Raw genomic sequence first — 18,713 nt, 5'->3', positions numbered from 1 at the left:
ATGAACCGAGGATATTAACACGGCTAAGAGAAAAATTATTGCACCTTGAGAGTCCGTTATGAAGCGACAACACATGTGTATTCGGCGAGTAGGCAACAAAGATGACTGAATTGCTCCAGATAGCTCGCGAATCTTAGGGTCGACCGCATATATCAAAGGCACAATTATACAACAGTCAAAGGTCGGAATTATTATCTCCCGTAACTAGATAAAATCGCGGTTGCAGGCGAAAAATATGTAATATTTTCAAAATAATCAAGGAGGTAGATTCGCGACTGCGAGACAAATCCTTTCCTTATATGTAATTAATAGTAAAATTTTCTCTCATTGACAACAGCCATCGTGGCTAAAAAGTAAAATCAAGGTACACAGAATGCGAAAGTTCAATTCGTATATTTTTAAGTCGACAAGGTAGTACCGTGACGAGAATACATTTTAATCGCATTTGGATCTAGATTCTTTTGGGATAACAAACATAACGTTAGGTTTTTATCAAGAGGAGATATCGATGGCTAAGTTCTCACAACACGTATCTCAAATTTGACCGTTTTGAGATAGGCATCTTAAACAGAGTGTAATAACATTTAAAAAATGAAATACATGCAAAAAAAACTATTTGTTTGCAAAATAGTGCTTCCTTTTCAGTTTTATGAACATTTGGTTTTTAATTTCAGAGCACAAGTAAAAAAATTAATAGTTTTTCTGCTCTCCTGAAAAGTTACTATTTTTGAGATACGTGTTGTTAGAACTTAGCCATCGATATATATTCTGGCAGTATTGAAAACTATTCCCGTATTTTGTCACTATAACAGCGTAAGAAGATGCGTAGAAATCTAAATTTGTAAATGAAATTCACAGAAAATATTGGACGAAAAGCCTAACTTTTTCGGCTGATGGTCTTCGAGGCACAATTAGAATAGCACATTGTGAAAAATTCATGTAAATTTCACATACTTCGTCTCTCGAACATATCTCCTCCAAATGTTTTGAGACATAGGCGTGGCATTCTGTACCCGAAACGGAGGGAGCCTGGAGAGTTGGTCCACGCATCTGTGTAATCATTGGGTGTTGCAGCACGCTGACGGACGGAGCAGTCGCTTTGCTAGTCTTGGGGCATTGTGGATGTCTTCAGCGTGGGTGGCGGAAAGGGTGTGTCCCGTGTCTATAAGAGTGATATTCGGCATGACGACCTCCCGCTCTCCACTCGAGACGGGGTAGATGTAAAGGTGATGGCGTTCCAGGAGTTAAAAATGAATAGGAGGATTGAATGTGTGCCCAATAACAATAGAAAACTTTTATCGTTACACAAGAACAGGCATTTTCAATAATAATGGCCACGGCGAAGTCATAAAACGTCCCTGGGGGAGAGGAGTTTATTCAAACAAGCTCTTAGAGTTCTTTCACCACATTCCAGGCATTTTATAATGAAATTGTGCAATAGATTTTAACATTTAACAATAACGAGGTTATGATACTTTGACCGTAGAGGAAAATTTATAAATTCTAACAGTAATTTTTATGAGAACTTGTACGATACACAACTTATAAGCATCCCAAGAAGAATAAATTGGATTAAGTATACCTTAAGACTCGGCAATAGCAAGAAATAAAACTTAAACGAAGAAATCATTCACAAAAATGTCTCACGAGGAAGGACAAGACACAAGTACGAGGTGAAAGTCAAGGAGAGTAAGGAAGGAAAGAACGAAAGCAAAGGAATCGGGATTGGTCTGGAAGGGGTGGAAAGCCACAGTAAACCAAATCTCCAAGGGTCGTAGCACTAACAATAAAAGCTGTGTGCCCTATGCTGCTCCACCGGGACCGTCCCACAAAACCCCTCGATAAGACGAAGAAGATGCGTAGAGTATTCTGGGCACGTCCGGGAGATGAGAAACTAAGGGGATTTCCTTTTTTCATTGACGCATCACCGATGAGAATCTATCGGCCACGCTCCATTAAAGATTTCCATCGATCAAGCCGCGAAGAAAAGACTCAATGCCCATATGTAACGCACACACGAAGAAAAGGATCTTTATGGCATTTGTTTTTTTTTCTTCCACTCCGGGCGTATTCCCTGGGCCATACCTACCCCACGAGGTTTGAAGCCGAATAAAAGAATACGCTTAGCATAAGTTTAACGGGCTAATGAGAGCAAGAGCGCTTTTGATACCTACCCGCGAGGCGACGAAAGCTGGCACCCATATTATCACATTAGAAGAGGCGGTCTCGATTGCCCCGCCAGGTATTTTTTGTCCGCCCCTGCTCCGTGAGATATGAATATGAAACAATCATTCGTTCGGGGCACTTTTTGCCTTTCCTGCCCGACAGACGGCCAATACAGCCCATCACACGAGGTGAACAACCCAAGTGAGTCGAAGAATCGCACTTAGAAAACTTTCTCCGATCTTATCGCATTTTTAGATCGTTTCGCAGATTTAAATTTAATATGTTTCAATCTAGTAAGCGTTTGAAAGGGAAGTACAACGATCTGGGGAGGTTAGAAAAGGAGCACGTGTATAAGAACCTAAAAAAATTGCTGATACATTAGTTTTGAAAAGTTACCACGAGAATCTGGTCATCTGGTGATCACTAGTACTGGATAAGACATATGCAACGATGCATGTATTCCACTCGATACAATTTCGTAAATTGAATTAAAGAAAAGAATCAATAAAAATTCCAACACTTTACCTATAGTTTTCGCCTCTCAATAAACTCATTTTACATTTTCAAAGATACACAAAATATCATTACTAATTTTTGCATTCTTAATTTAGAAGCCCATTTATGTAGTGCTCTGTTGTTCTGGAGTATAATAAATAAATAAATAAATATTCATTATTTTATTTTTACTTAAATAATAGCCATGGCTGAAGGTAGTGATAAGATTTAAAATACAAAATGTAAATATAAGTTTTGCCAAGCCTGCCCTAAGAATCTAACGCTAAGTTAGCGTTGAAAATAAAATAATTAATGGAATTTGTAGCGGATAGTGATTTCATTTTTCCAAACCCAGTGATGACAGATCACAGATTTTTAGAGCGGCTCCAAAGTCACGAGCAACTAAAGAGCCGTCCGCCAAGAAAAAAAGGCTCATTTTCCAAGGTGGCTTGATGGCTCCATCGAAATCCACCTCGATCTGTATCAAAACTTGAAGATAAAGAACGAGTCAGTGGCTTCCAAGATACACTCAGGGGCAACATGAATTATTCAGGAAAAACAAAATGATAATTTCGCGAATTTCGAAGGCGGGACCGACGGGTAAGATGGAGAGACGCTTAGCTACTGGCGAGAAAGAATATGGGAGAGAGGGATTCAAGGTGTGTGTAAGGTAGCCGCTTAGCCAGGAAACAGGGGGGGGGGGTGTTCTATGTTGGGCGTACCCCCGTATTCGCGTCAAACCTTTTGCCTGATATCAAATTCTCTCTCTATCCACTTCGCTGCTCGTTTTTACTAATTTTGCGATCAACAAATCGAAAAAAATCTTAGAAGACGATGTTTGGCATCAAAAACTTTATTTTTGTGTTCAATGGTTCAACGATTGCTGATGGTCGAACGAATGTATATCGCCAAAATCGGCAACTATCGCCGAGAAAATACTAACGTAGGTAACCGGAACTTGACGACCATCGATGATCGAAAGTCATCGTTCATTAAAAAATATTCGTCGATCGTCATTAATCATCGACATTAGGTGGTCAACGTTTGATTAATTATTTTTTGAAATTTCATTATATTTTTAGCTATCGCAACTAGATCCATAAATTAACTATTAGAACAAGTGTACTGATCTAACTACGTCGCCTCAAGCCTGTCACCGAAATTCTCGTACCCCAAGAAGCACCCAAACCCAGAGCCTCCAAACCACCGCCCTAGTGAGACGCGCGGCATCCGGAGTCAATCGGCGCCCTGCACGGTGCTTCCCTCTGGCTCCCGAACGCGGAATCAGAGAGCGGGAGAAAGGGAGACGCATCCGAAAACCCTGCGGCCCACCCACCCCATTGTGCCAGGGTACGCCGAGGAGGCGAGAGGCACACGATTCAATCCACTTCGCTCCCTGCCCCCTCTTGCCCGCTCCCTAGCCTCGGGCTTGCCGGGGATCGCGGCCGCTTACCACGGGGAACGCTCCCGCGGCGCTGCGCCGTTCTGTGTCCCGGCGAAGAGGGACGTGGTCGCACGCGAAAATCCCTCTCACCCTATCTATGCACACTGCTTTCCATTACGTTCTGTCATCTTCTGCACTCGTGGTTGAGTCAAGTCAGGAGACATTTATTTCCAATTTTCGTCTTGGAAAGGGGACAGGAAAATAAGAAAAGCACGATTGTATAAAGGAAATTACTGAAGTTCAGCGTGTACTAATTTTTGGCGTAGGTGTATTTTGAGGGATGTGTGATTTCTGGTCTGTAGCCCTAACTTCATATGATTAGACACAACTTGCGCTACGATATTTTTCATCCCAAGCGAAAGGAGCTATGACCCTCGGACGAGTGAAAAGCTTCGATCTTAGACGACGGTATTTAACTACTCCCCTTGCATAAGTCAACCCGTCTTATTGTAACGCGATGTTTTGTCCCTAATATAGAGTTGCTCCTCTACGTAGCTCTCTTACGAACATGGTACCGAAGAAGCCAGTTTCATTACAAGAGACTAACACAGACTTCTCCATACAGAAATATCTAATTATTTTTTCATTAAATTACGGGTTTTGTGAGGAATTCTTTCGCAGAACTCACTACTATAAAGGTAGGCATATTTGTCTGCTATTTTGAGACCTATTTCATCCCTTAAGTATGTAATAATACATTTAACTTCGGCGGAAACTGATGAAAATGCTTCCAAAGGGGAATTTTCCGAGGAAGCTAGGATACGTTACCGTTCTCATCTGTTAGTAAGGGTGGTTCGTGATCTCCACCATGTAAAACTCTATCGACACTTTAACGAACTAGTCGCGTTCAACCCAGTGGACAATGGGTGACGATGCATAGAAAACGCAGGTGTAGAAAAGAAATTACGAAGATAGAAGCGTGCGTGGCTATTTTTCGAAAGAATTTCATCTTTGATTCATCGATAATTAAGGACGTAAAAGTTTGACCATAGATGATGATCCGGAGAATAACCCAAACCGTCTTTATTGACGGTGAAATACACGCGAAAGGACGCGGGGACGGCGAAAAGAAGGCATGCGCGAACTAGTAGCTCACCGACGCGAGGATATGACGGGTTATTGGGGAGAACGGGTCATAATTTCTAGTAGATCAGCCGTCCGAAAACTAGGGGGTTTTAATTTTACACTGGATGCGCAAAATACGGGGAAGCCGTGACCTGAACGGTTAGCGCGTCCGCTAAGCAAGAAGGCACGCGAGTGACACCCTGATTAACCAACCTGATTCGCTCCTCTAATTGTATTTTCTAATCTTTCGTCAAATAGAATCCTGAGAGAAGATCTGGTCGGAGCTTCAAAGATATTCAAATAGCTTCAGTTGATCCGCTAACCCAAGACTGAAAATATGATAATACTACGACTCCAAAAACACGACATGTGCACCTCCTCCTTCAAAGTCAAATCTCATCTATTGCTCAAAATTTCATAATTTAGCAATTTTTCCCACTCTAAATATTACTCCATTACACACTCCAATATAATCCCAATATCTTAAGCACGAATTACTACTTGAGGTATCTTTTCAATAAAAAATTATAATTGAATGAGAGCTAAAACTTCTAAAGCGCATGTAATTATTCTAGACGAGTTCTAATACCAAAAAATACAATGGCATTGTTACAAACAAAAATAGGCACAGTATTAAAATTGAATAAAATGTTAAACCATCCTAAAACACCGCAGATATTTATGTATTCTATCGTGGGATTAGGGACGAACCTATTTTTACCAGGCATCATTCCTTAAAAACTTACGGTAGATACGGGAAGTAGAAAATTATGTGAGCATAAGTTTACAACGCAAACGAAACTATGTAAGGAACAACAAATAACACATTTAAGGGCCAATAGATGCGTCGTTTCATGGTTTTAACATTACAGCTACCGCTATCAAGTTGGCAGAAATTATTTCCGATTATGTACCACTGGAATAAACTCTGTAACAAAAAAGAAAAATGTATGGATAAGTTTAACGGATATGGATAATTCATTTTAAAATTAATATCTGCTAGCTATCTAAATTTCTTCGGTGGCGGTGGGGTAAGGTCCTCGCCTGCCAAACCAAAGGTCGCGGGTTTGAGTCCCGCCTGAGTAAATAACCCTTATCCAGGACATGGACTTTTTGCACGCTTGATTGTTAACTGTTATCAACCCCGGTGTAAAGACCGAACAGTGCTGTTTGCGGTGGTGTATGAAATAAAACTATAATGAAGAAACTCATCAATACTACCCATATGAAAAGTGTATTACTAAGTACATGAAAAGGCTGCACATTCTTGGCGTTCGAGGGAATGAAAAGTTTTACTTTAGAAGAAATATTAGCAGAATCCTTCAAAGCACAATAAGCCATTTCATTGAAATATTTCATTTCGTAACATAAGCTTGAATAAACGAACAATTGCGGAAAATCGCACACCAGGAAACTCTTGTTAGGACTTCCGAAATATTTGCAAAACAAAGCCTTTCAGAAAATACTAAACATACACACCATAAAGTAATTCAATAGAGAATGATTACCAGTACTATGGATAGATTGATAACATGTACCGTAAAGAATTAAACTACAGAATGGAAGCCCACAAACTAAGCGCTCTACTACTAACCGTCGGCAGATATTTTCCTGCATTAGATATACTTTTTAAAAGTACCAATCGCTCCTATTCCTAATGACTTTTTCCGTTTCCAACGTTTCTTCCACAGCCATTCAAACGAATGTTACAATGTATTTTCCGAAACGATGAGAGTAAACTACGCAATTTTTTACGGCCCAAATCTTGTCGGCATTATATATTAATAATAGGAATAATTGGAGGTAGATGATAAGGCTATTATGTAAATTATCTCTAGTAATCCACACAAAATTCAGCATTTTTTTTCAACGGATAAAATCTAGAAGTACCTACACATTATGTTTACCTGATTAAGCTAATTATGGAGTAGGATAAATATAAAGTCGATGATATTATTTTGAAATGGGGAAATAACAAAGCATTGTGAATTTGCCGACGCCCAGCGACCATTTCAAAAGGTCACAAGTAAAATTTCAGAGAAGTCTGAAATAAAAGCCAAAAGTGAGTCCAGCATACTAATTTACAACTGAAAGCTCGGGTAGATTCTCAGCAACCATATGAGTTGAAGTTATCGTGAGAGTTACGGATGGAAAAAATAGCAAATAATTCGAAGAAACAACAAACGAGGAAAATCCTTAAAATGTTTAACTTCTTAACGGAAAATATACGAAGCATCGCATTGGGAATGTTGAACTCTCATCTTGCGAAAAAGTCAAATAAACGATATTTCTCTATGTCCTTCACTGACGCATACGCCTCAACCTGTAAAGGAGAGACTTAAGGGATACCCACGGTCGGCTTACGGAAATATCACGATAGCGCTTACGGAAAGCAGCGTCTGCAAAGCGGAAATGTAGCAATTGCCCTTCGTAAAAGTTGCCAAGACCTCATCGCCGTCCGGAGCGACTGCTTCCTCGGCCGATGAGGCGACCCTCGGCCGACGGAAGACCCGACTTCGCGCCGCCAAACCTTACCGCGAGAAGATATTTGCGAACTCAGGCGGATACATCGTTTCGCGGAACGACTTGGAGACTCTAGTGGAGCAAATTGGGATACTTCTGAAGTCCTCGCAAGGGTTGCACTACGTAATATATTAGATTTGAGGCGTCGAGGAAAATTTATTTGGGCCAATATTTTTTTTCGGAAGAGATACCGTCAGTAAAGGGGAGACAGATATGACACGCACGGTTTTGCTACGACCGCGGGAACACGCACGACTTTGTTAGATTACGGGCGTGTTAGGTGACACGGAGAGAGCGAAAGGAACGTAGGATTTGGGCGCAACTTGAAAAACCCAGCACGCAATTTAATTCAACCACCTTTCAGTCCCACAAAAAGGTCTGTTCAAACAAGTGGCTATGGCTCTTGTGTAGAGTTAGCAATATCTGATGGGAATTGACAAGCAATTTGTCCTCATGACGGGAGCCGATATCAATTCAGTGCTTCTGTCAAGTGGTGGAATGACGGTAACAGGTTGGAGGCATCTTCCCCTGCAATGCGTGAAGGTGGTTGACGCGTTCTGCTGGAAGGTAAACATTATTTCGAGCACCGCGCCGGAGAGATGCAATGTTTGCCCACCGTGGGCAGATGAGAACCTGAAATCGTTAGACCTCCAGGTCATCTAAGTTCCGATTATGTAGAAGGAACTAGCTCCTGAGATGTCAACTCAGAAAAAGTGCAAGAAGGAAATCCTTTTCTCAGTTTGGGGAATGAAAGAAATGGAAAATAAAAAGCGGTGATTATAAAATGCGTGTCGATACTTCCCCAAATGCATCCTATGCAATCCTTCCCAAAAAAATACTAAAATTTTTCCTTCCACTTTCTTAATTCATTGCATTACTTCACAAAAATAATCTTATGGTTAACGAGTGAGATATCTTCGCAGAATATTCAAGAAATCAGACTAAATAATACGGCAATTAAAATGCAGGCGTAAATTTACAATTTATTATTGTCTAAATAAATTTTTTTCAAAAATGAAACGACAAAGGGTTGAATCGAAAAATGGATGACAAATGAAATGTATTTTCAAAAAGAGTGAGTGACAACTAAAAGTATACCAACGCTATTTGGGGTATTACAATCATCGAAGTGGATAAGTCTAAGTAAAAATAGTTCAATATCAAATTATTTTCCTTTCTGCATGGCAGTTAAGATACTAAAGTTAACCCAATAAAAACCTAGGCTACCCATAAAATTTCACCAATGCTTGAGCTTTCACAGATGAAAACAATTAAAACGCTATGCCAAGCATCTGTAACAGAATTCGCCCAAGTAACAATTGCCCGGGGGAAAACATAATTGACTGAATATGGACGAGCAATATTCAAGTGTTTGCTCACATGCGCTAGATACGCAATATCCAAATTCATAGTCTTAAGTGCATTAAATGAGAAGTATATGACGCCAGGAATACACAAGTGCCACGAGATACGACAAATATATATACCCAAATCAATACGAATTATTCACAAATAAGAACTTGTTTGCTTTAGCTTTCTGATTTTCGAAGTGTATTTTTTGGCATTTCAGGCCAAGAAAACTCTATATCACACCCTCTTGGAGCATTCCTACCGAATCAATTGAGTCTGTTATTTAAAAAATAAATAAATCGATTGAAAGCATACGAAAAGTTCATTTAAATCGGCAATAAACCGTACGCATATAATTGTCGATCTAAACTGAGTCCAACGATTGTGACGAACGTACTTCTCACTTCCCTCTAGGCGCTTAGTTCGCTCCATCTTCTTGCCGCAAAGAATATGATTTTAACCTTCAACAAATAAACAGGAAGCGGTTAGCGATACAGTTGCGTTGTGAGACCATTACCGACGTCAAACGAATGAAGACTTCACAATAAAAACATAACGTAGGCCAAATTAGAAGGAAACTGAAAGTTGACGAGGTAAGCACATCGTAGAAAAAAAGGGCTTTGAAAGATAAAATCATTTCCTAGTTTAGTCCCTTCTCTTCTATTGGTATAAAGTCATTGATAAAGTGATAGTAGTAGTTCCTAGGGTTGGCGCGACGCAGATGTTAGGCATTACAGGCCTTTCTGAGACGAACTTCACTGAGAATTACCCTCGCCGTGCTATCACCGCGGACTTAGCCGGCGTGAGATGGTCGGACGATCAAAAATGTCACAAAAACAGTATGTTGTGCCTGACACACATGAAAGACAGCACCCGATGGGGAATGCTTATCCAAGAAAGATGGTCTTAAAAGAGAAAATTATTCCATAATACTACTTTCCTTCCCTCCTACGGAGATAAATTAATCAACTAATTTTCTGGGACAAAATTCACTCAGATTTTACCTCCTATTTATAATGAATAATTGTTGAATACTGAATCCTTGGCGCGAAATTAGTCAGCGTAAGTGGGGTAAAATTCGAAAAAATGTCACAAAAACCTATTACGAACACATGTCACACGCGAATGCCGATACAAAAATTAAGTACAAGGCATTGGAAATTCTTTTAGTCGACACTAAGTGATTTTTATCCCCAAAAATGTATTCCAAAATACATCCAAGTTATACTCATCCCCTCTCAATCAGAGTCATTGCAAAATAAATTGGTCAGCAGTTAATATTTGCAAATGCTTGCCGAATATGACAAGGACTACTTGCGTGCATCGGTCCAACACGCACTACGAAGTGACATACGAGAGATTAAGGAGAGAGTAGTGATTTAGACAAGTTACCATTGATTTGACCTAAACGGTTCCACAAAATAATACAAAGGACAGCGGTTAGAACGCCGGGGGCAGTCACGCGTCGTGGGCCGCGGAGGCAGCCGGGACTGGACGGGGGGGCACCTGTCTTCCCCCAGTTCTGACCACCACCGGAATTCCGGCAGGGATCTGAACAAAAATGCCGTGCAAAAACAAACACTGGATAAGGGTGTGCCGCGAGGAAACAATTCCAGCGGACAGGAAAGATACGAAGTGAGGGAGTAAAGGCTCGTGGACGACCGGCGACGAAGTGCGGTACCGCCCTGAGTGGTTCGCGCGAAGTGAGCGGCGTGATCGCCGCCAGAGCACTTGCACCTCTTGCCTATGCCCTTCGCCCGCGGTAAAATTCAAGTTAGAGAGTGGGCATGGAATCATAAGGTACTCTGTCCCTGCCAGACTCGAATAGATAGCTATACACGACTTAAGAAGCACCGGTGACGAATGAACACATCGCGGAAGTAACTTTGCGTAAGTTCGTTCGCCTCTCCAACAAACAGGCCAAATAATTGAAAGTTTATTATCACGGCCTAAGAAGAGATTTGGAGAAGAGTAACACAACAGGAACGGAATCAGTTCATCTCTTCCTCGGGAGGAATTCGAACTCATTTGAAAAAGAACGGAGGAAAGCTCTGTAGGGGGTCTATCCGAGACCGAGCGACTTCACACTTGAGCAACTGCACAGGTAGGGATGACCATGAAGGAATCTTCCCAGTTCTTTTTCTACCAAAAGGCGCCCGCAGTGATGGCATTTCTCAAGACGGTGGGACCGAGGCGGTTCGAAATCTCCCGACAAAGTGATTGTCACTGAGGACCCAAAAACGGGGTGGAAAGAACATTCTACAGCGGCCTCAAATTCCGCCATGGAATTTCGAAAACGGTCAAAGGAAATCGGACAAGGAAAATCACATCGCGTCTCATACACATGGGATAATTTCCTTATAAACTTAACCACACTGATAGCATAACTTCCACACAACGCGTTATGACACTCCCTGTAACAATCATAACGTTTCCGTCCTGACCCGCATCCCGACAAATTGAGCCACCGCAAAGACTAAAAAGGAATCTGATTACACATGAAAGCACTTCCTGTTTATCGGCAGAATCACATAACATCTTTGTCTCACTAGGCCCACAAGTACGAGGACGCGGGGTCCGCGACTAATCATCTATCGGTCAAGACTTCACCGTAGCTGCACCGATACGGGAAATGATTCCCGATGGACGAAGTGTAAAGGAATACTTACTTGTTGCCAGAACTGCGCCAGGAGGTAGATTCTCTCCTTCTTGAATAGCCAGTCCATCGACTGCATGGCCTGGATGTCCATGGCGTCGAGGGTTGGGTCGGCTGCCGCCGAAGATCGCCTACTTGGAGCCACGGAGGATGTCGGTTGAGGACTTTCAGGGGGGAATTCTCCGATCAGATCGTCCGTATTCGCGGCTCTTTCCCCGCCAAAAAACACGATTCCGGCTTCAAAAGAATTGCATGTTCTTCACGAATAAAGAGGTTCGTCTTGTCAACATCACAGTCACAACAGTCCGGACGACCGGCAAGAGACCGGATCATGAATGTAAAACCATCAGTCCTCCCGAAAAATTACCCCGGATGATTTTCCCGGGTATCAAAATAACAACAGTCCGATGAAACTTTGGCTGAGAGATCACACTGAAAAATAGTCCCGATGTGATTGATGAACAGGTTATCTTTGGTTGCGGTCCTTATTATTTTTCTCAGCTCTCACCCATAAACTTGCGAGGTTCGAGCAATTCATACTATAGACGTCTCGAGTCTTCTTCCTTCTCTTAGGATGACGGAGTCGGACTTTTTCGTTCGCTTCTCAGCGGAGAGGAAGGAGAGCAATAATGAAGGGGGACATGAACCGTGATAAGCACAAAACCGTGATGCGTGCACGCGAGAGAGTCTCTCCTCGCTCTTATCACACTCGCAAGAAATAAAAAAAAACAAAACAAAAGGATTTGGGGCGAAGCGTCACACACACCGGCTGGACCACCCCCGGCGTTTTAAGGGGTCCGGGACAGACCCGGGGTACGATGAAGAGGAGTTCGCACCACCACCGGCGGCCTCTCTGCCTTCCAATATCTTCCACACACTTCTCTCTCCCCGTATCTCCCCTCTCCCCCCCGCTGTGTCTTCGGCAGGAGGAGAGAGAGCGAGAGAGAAGAGAGAATAGATAGATAGAGAGAGAGAGAGTCTAAAAAGGCTGTGTGGGGGTCTCCTCCTACCCTCACAGCCTGCCGCCTCTGCTTTGGAGCGACCTGTCGTCCCTCTTAGATGGAAGAGGGGAAGGAACCTCCGCGACACATACAAACACACACACAGACGCACAAACTCAATCCTTCTCCCCCGAAAAACCCCTTAAGCCACCCCCTCCTCCTTTTCTCCCTGCTCAACACTATAACGTCCACCCTTTCCTCCTCCTCCTCCGCCACCGCTTGGCTGATATTCTCCTATCGCGCCTCCTCGGCCGCGCAGAAGAGAACTCCTCCCCCACTCTCCTTCCGTCTCTCTCACACGCACACTATCACACGGCGGGCCACACACACCCCCCTCTACTGTCTCTCGAATTATATCTCCTTCTCTTCTTCCTACTACAGGGGGGCATACAACCCCTTCTCCAGGATCCCGCCCCCGCCGCCTCCTCCGCCACCGGCTCTCGCCAAACACTCCTCCGTCTTGCTGGGCGCCCCGGTCGTCGCGGGCCTCATCGCCGTGACGGAAGCCTCGCCTCCGCTGCTACTGCGGCCGGGTGAGAGGGGCGGATGATATTCAGCGGACTAGCAGCTTCCCTCGCGGGTCCTTGCATCGGGGAACCTCTCGGATCCACTGCCTGGATGATAAGAAGGGAGACTCGTTAACCATTGTCTATATCAGAATGAATATGAAATAATACTACCCAATTGAAAGTTACTTCAATGTAGCAAAATATTTAAGTTAATTTATAGAAATCTCAAGTTATAAAGGAGCGAGATGTCGACCTTTGATAGCTCAAATTAATTAGCATTAAGATCAATCAGAATTGATGTATTAAGGATAACTTCACTGATAAAAGCATTTCCCAAACATCAAAAAGTGCAAAAAAGAAGTTAAATATTAATCACCAAAAATATCATACAACAATTAATAAACAAAGATCAATAACAAATATTAACACGGCCAATTAATCAACAATTAAATAATAATAATAATAATAAACCTTTAGATAGGCATGCTTCGAATTTCAACTATTTAAATCTTCAACACTCACACCATATGAGCTTATATTTCGGCTACACACAGTGACTTTATTAATGACAAGATGCTGGATTCCCAATGTTGCACCTGTTACCCCATATGGGTCTCTCTATTAAGAGAAAACTCAACCTCTCCTCTCTTAAGCGAAATATTATGGCATTACCGCGGACATAAACCGACCCCGTTGGATTCCTCCACTATAAAAAGGCCGCTCTGTCTTTCTCTCTCCCACCCTCAACCGTGTTTACCCATGCCATACTTGTACTGAAGCCTTGTCTCGACGCGACAACAGAAGAGAGACGAGGACAAGAAATCATGAATTCCAAAATTCTGAGAGAGAAAAATCCGAACGATATTTCTCAACATCCGAAAACCCCAAGAGTAACAAAAAATGACGTAGAAAAAAGAGTCCTGCCGCGCAGTGGACGAGAGGAATTTTTCTTGAAGAGTGCGGGGGGTATGAGGGGGTTGGACGATCGCTATATGAGATCGTGGGGTGTGGGGGAGTGGACGGAGAAGGAGCGAGGGGCATTGTAAAGGGTGAAGGGGTCGCGGGAGCCGCGGCGGTGGCCGGCGGTGGTGGCGGAGAGGAGAGAGGGCGGAGCCCGGGTGCTCCCTCCGCGGTGGGTGGGTCAAACGCGAAGAGAGGGGCGTGGCCTGCTGCGGCGGCGGCCGCGACCGAAGGGACCCCCCCCCGCCGGCCACCCACCCACCCGGTCCGCGCCTTACCACCCTCCCTGGTCGCGGAAACACAAGGATCCTCCCCGCACCCTCAAACCCTCCTCCTCCCAACCGATACATATCCACCCTCCTTCCTCTCCGTCTCTTGTGCTAAGAAACTTGTACAACCCTTCCTTCCTATTTCCTACGAACGGACACAAAAAAGCCTCACCTCTTTGCTGCGCAGCTTAAAAATCTTCCGGATATCAATCCCGGACGCTTTTACGGGAGACCGGAGGAATTCATGAAGGAGTGTGCGAACGCAAGAAATTATTGAAAATATTCGTGTTTTTTTCGGGGAGCCAAATCTAAATCATTCACATCCTCCGCTTCCTTTGAGATGGCAAAGGAAATATCCGTATATTCTTCCTAATTCGTGAATGACGAGAGAGAAATGTGAATTAATAAGTCTCACATTTTTCAAGGAGCATTTCAAAGAATATCAAACGTTATTACTAATTTTTCTCAAAAATGAAGCCAGAGCAATATCCAAATGCTTTAACATGGGTCTGTCAACTTATCACATGAAAAATACACCCAAATTCAGGGATGTGTTTTAGCGAATTAGGGAAATAAATGCATTTTTGAAAGGCGAGAAGTTTTACTGAGACGCCACTATTCCTAGACCAATACATTTAATCAAAATTGGAGAATACATAGGGAAGAATCATGCGAGATTGGCTCGATGAAGTGACCTGAATTTATTTGGCAATATTGCGTGGAAGAAATAAAAAAAACAAAACTTGACTACAACAATCAATGGTCTACAACATTTATCCCTTTCGCCACAAATTATTACTAATAAAGGGATTCTTCCCTATCTATCCGCCTATCATAAATTTCACTATGGGAGACGCCTCGCATTACGTTCTGCGATAATCCACCGCGAGATCGCGGGCACTAAGACACAACGTTAATCAGACATAAACTCACGCGACGCTTAATAGAAAAAAGGCCTGACCAACATGGGCCCTAAATGGGTTCTCATGCGTTCAACTTGGCCGCCTCGCACCCACAGTCACAAAATCACTTGGGGACCCGGACATTAACGAGCTACATGCGTGCCCTCTCCGATTCCTGTCGATCACGTTAACCACCAGACGACGAACCCTCACGTTGGGCCCTCTTCATGCACTACTCCCCACATGCATCAAGTGCGAAAAAAAATACAGCACACGCGGGTGGGTGCGGGATCACTCGAATACGGCGGGGTGGGCAAAATAGGAAGAGGGTGACGTCACCCCATCACGAGAACAGTCAATCAGTCACTCATCCACCACGCGTCGCGTAATTGCGTCGATAATTCCGGGCGCCCTCGCTTTCACCACCCGGAGAAGAGGACCATTGCGAATCCGCGTGGGTGGGAAGGATGATTCCGGCGCGCCAATTCAACATCAAAACGATTAGGACCGGCTCGTTCGCGGAATAGGTACGATTTCTGGGAACAAGTGGGATGAGAAAAGCCTTCCTTCACTTCTTCAGAACACAACAACGGAGTGTGTGATTTGCCTATCGGATTAGACTGATACCTCTCTCCCGTCAGTCCCGCAACATTTTTTCCCCGGGACGCCAAAGTGGAATCGAATTGGAGGAGGAAGTCACCATGTGTCCTCCCGACTATTCCTAGTATAGAACCAGGATGAAACACCGTTCTCAGAAGAGACCATCAAGGCAACGGGGAAAAAAAGAATTATACCTTCTGAGTCGCTAACCTCGTTTTCTACTCGAGTCGATGATTTGATACGTAGGCATTTCCGAAAAGAATAAAAATGACACTTGATGCGGAATGCTATCACGACGCTAAGCACGTAGGAACGGAATACATGCGGGCGTAAAAGTCACTTAATGTAACAACGCACATACGACACGACATGATGCTTTTTGGAAGGACTCAAACGCTGGATCATACACGTCATGGATGGTCTAATAATATAACACCTGCTCAAGCATTTTTTCCGCGTAATGCTAAGTCTTACACCGAAAAAAAGGTATATTGGCCTGACGAAAAACTTTTTATACCAACATTACGCCAAAAACTCAACAGAAGATTCACCATTATGAAGACAATTAGTACAAAAGAAATGTTAGACGGAAGTTATGAGCCAAAGCAGTCTAACGACGAGCCCTCCGCAACCAACACTGCAGTAAGTCCTGAAGAGCACTAACAATTATCCCGAGCTGAAATGTTATGCTTAATATGATACCCGATTAACTTTTACAGTCATAACACAAGCTGTCATTGACAGATAGGGAGTAAAAAGAGGAGAACGGAGTCCCACGCCTGCCCCAAACCTTTACCGGGCGATGCCCTCCCCGCCCGCCCGGGGAAAAAACGGCGCGTCGGCCGCCATATCGCGGGACGTAAACACCGGGACAGGCGATAAAAAAACATATATCTGTCATCACTGAAGTAACCTTAACTACCTCCCTGGTCACTTAAACAACTAGTCCACTTGGACCCACCTCAGATGAACCAGCAGCAACCACAATCACTGTCTGTCAGCAGCGGAAAGTGTACATGCGGTCACAAGTCCAGTCCTTCAATGTTCTTTCGCTGAGTTCCGATAAGAACCCTTCCAGGGATACGAACAGGGACACTTGATTGAAAAGGAAGACGGAGAATGGTGGAGGGAAGATCTTGATTGAGATGTCAGCAACGGTAAGGTCAAATGGAAGGATGATACACGTAGAGTTCACCGGTCACAAAGGAAGGGCAACCGAATGGTAGCGGTACAAAATCCCGGAGATGAGTCTTATTTTCTCCGCTGTGGTACAGTAGTAAACACACGTTGACAGTATCCTTTCTGGGCCACAGAGGGCTAGAAGAACGTCCTATACGGAGGGAAGGCACTTCCTCCCGCAAGAACGAAAAAAAATCCTTGTTGGTCCGTTCTTCCGCCTACACAACAATAACAACAACAACGCGACGTGCGCTGTGTCGTCCACTTTTCCACGCCGTTCACGAGGAACGGACGCAAATAAACATGTAATAACAATCACCGATCGCGCACCCCGTGCTGCATATCGCGGGGGGGCAAGCGGCAGGCACACCGAAAAAACACACAACACGCAACACCGTTCCGGCGGCCCTCGTTTCACGTATTGCCTCTCTCTCCGCCACCTCGCTACTCCCTCGGTTCCCTCCCTCGTACTGACAGGGACCCGTCCGCCTACCAAGAGCCACGGCCTGCCAGCACAGAGCGGAGGGGCGGCGAAGAGGGGTCCCGAAGGGTGTGGGGGACGGAGGGGAGGGTGCGGCGGCGTAAGAATCGGGCGCGAGAGAGGGAAAAGGATAGCGAGAGGGAATGCGCCCCCGTACAGAGCTGCCACCGTGCGGCCGCTCCGCGAAGCTCGGCCTCTCCGTTCCCCCCTCGCCCCTCCCCGTCATCTCATTCTTTCCCTTCCACCGCTGCCCCCTACTACCCTCCCTCTTTTCCGAGGGGGATGAAGGGGAGGAGGAACGTTAAGGACAGGCGCAGAGCTCCTCCAAGTTCCAGGAGGGAGAGGGAGGATGGGGTTTTTGAGGATGCTGGATGAAAGTGGGGAGGAGAGGATAGGAGAAAAGAGGAAGGAGATGTATCGGGATGGTCTGCGCGCGCTCGGAGTTAACTCCTTCGGCCACCACTCCCACTCGCGGGGCCACCCCCCCCCCCCTTCGCCGCCCCCGCTTTTCCGTCGCCGCGGCGCGCGGTCGTAACCCTTCCTTCTTCGGCGGGACGCCGAGAGCGTGGACGCCGCCGCCGCACCGACTCGGGCACGGCCGCCGAGGATTTGGGCGGACCGATGAAAAGGGTTCCGTGAGGAAATGGACTCGTTCATAATACTCTTGTATTATTGTTGTTTGTGGGAGTGTTTGAAAATAAACAGACCAATATATTTCCGTCTTCCGATCCGTTGCCTAATTATCGAGTTATTCGCGGCGAAAAGTCGACACTTTTAACCATTAAGGACTCATGCCGAACGAGTCACCGCTTCACATCTACTCTGAGGCCTAATGCATGGGTCTTGCATACTTTGTTGTTGTCTACACTTTTGTTTTAAGCGATTTCTGCCCTTAATATAAAGTTTTAATGCAAACGAGTAAATGAACTAGGACTCTAATATCGTCAGCGAGTCATAAGAAGGGGGCTCAACTTAGAAATTCAGTTGTTCTCAACTTACGAGAGAGTGGATTGGGGAAGAGTTTTCACTGGTCGTAACTCATCTTTGTCTTTTATTTAACCAATTATTTTCTTTAATTCTTATTTATGTTCTGGTTGAAAGACCCTATTATTG

General features: G+C 44.3%; 1 protein-coding gene across 6 annotated transcripts in view; it reads right to left on the bottom strand.

Annotated features, from left to right (window-relative positions):
• The window catches only part of LOC124155996 (homeobox protein cut), a 503,467-nt gene extending 485,873 nt beyond the window's left edge, over window positions 1-17,594 (bottom strand). For all 6 annotated transcript variants that reach the window (XM_046530251.1, XM_046530252.1, XM_046530255.1 and 3 more), the window contains exons 1-2: window positions 16,902-17,594; window positions 11,713-13,314 (exon numbers count right to left, since the gene is read on the bottom strand). In XM_046530251.1, the coding sequence (XP_046386207.1) occupies window positions 11,713-11,793 (81 nt within the window). In that variant the 5' untranslated portion in view covers window positions 11,794-13,314; window positions 16,902-17,594. The remainder of the gene's footprint in view (window positions 1-11,712; window positions 13,315-16,901) is intronic.
• Between the last annotated feature and the right edge of the window lie 1,119 nt (window positions 17,595-18,713).

The sequence above is a fragment of the Ischnura elegans genome, chromosome 3, assembly GCF_921293095.1.
Source record: "Ischnura elegans chromosome 3, ioIscEleg1.1, whole genome shotgun sequence".
Classification (NCBI taxonomy): Eukaryota; Metazoa; Arthropoda; class Insecta; order Odonata; family Coenagrionidae; genus Ischnura; species Ischnura elegans.
The sequence above is the reverse complement of the archived record's forward strand: the minus strand, read 5'-3'. Positions and strand labels throughout refer to the sequence as shown.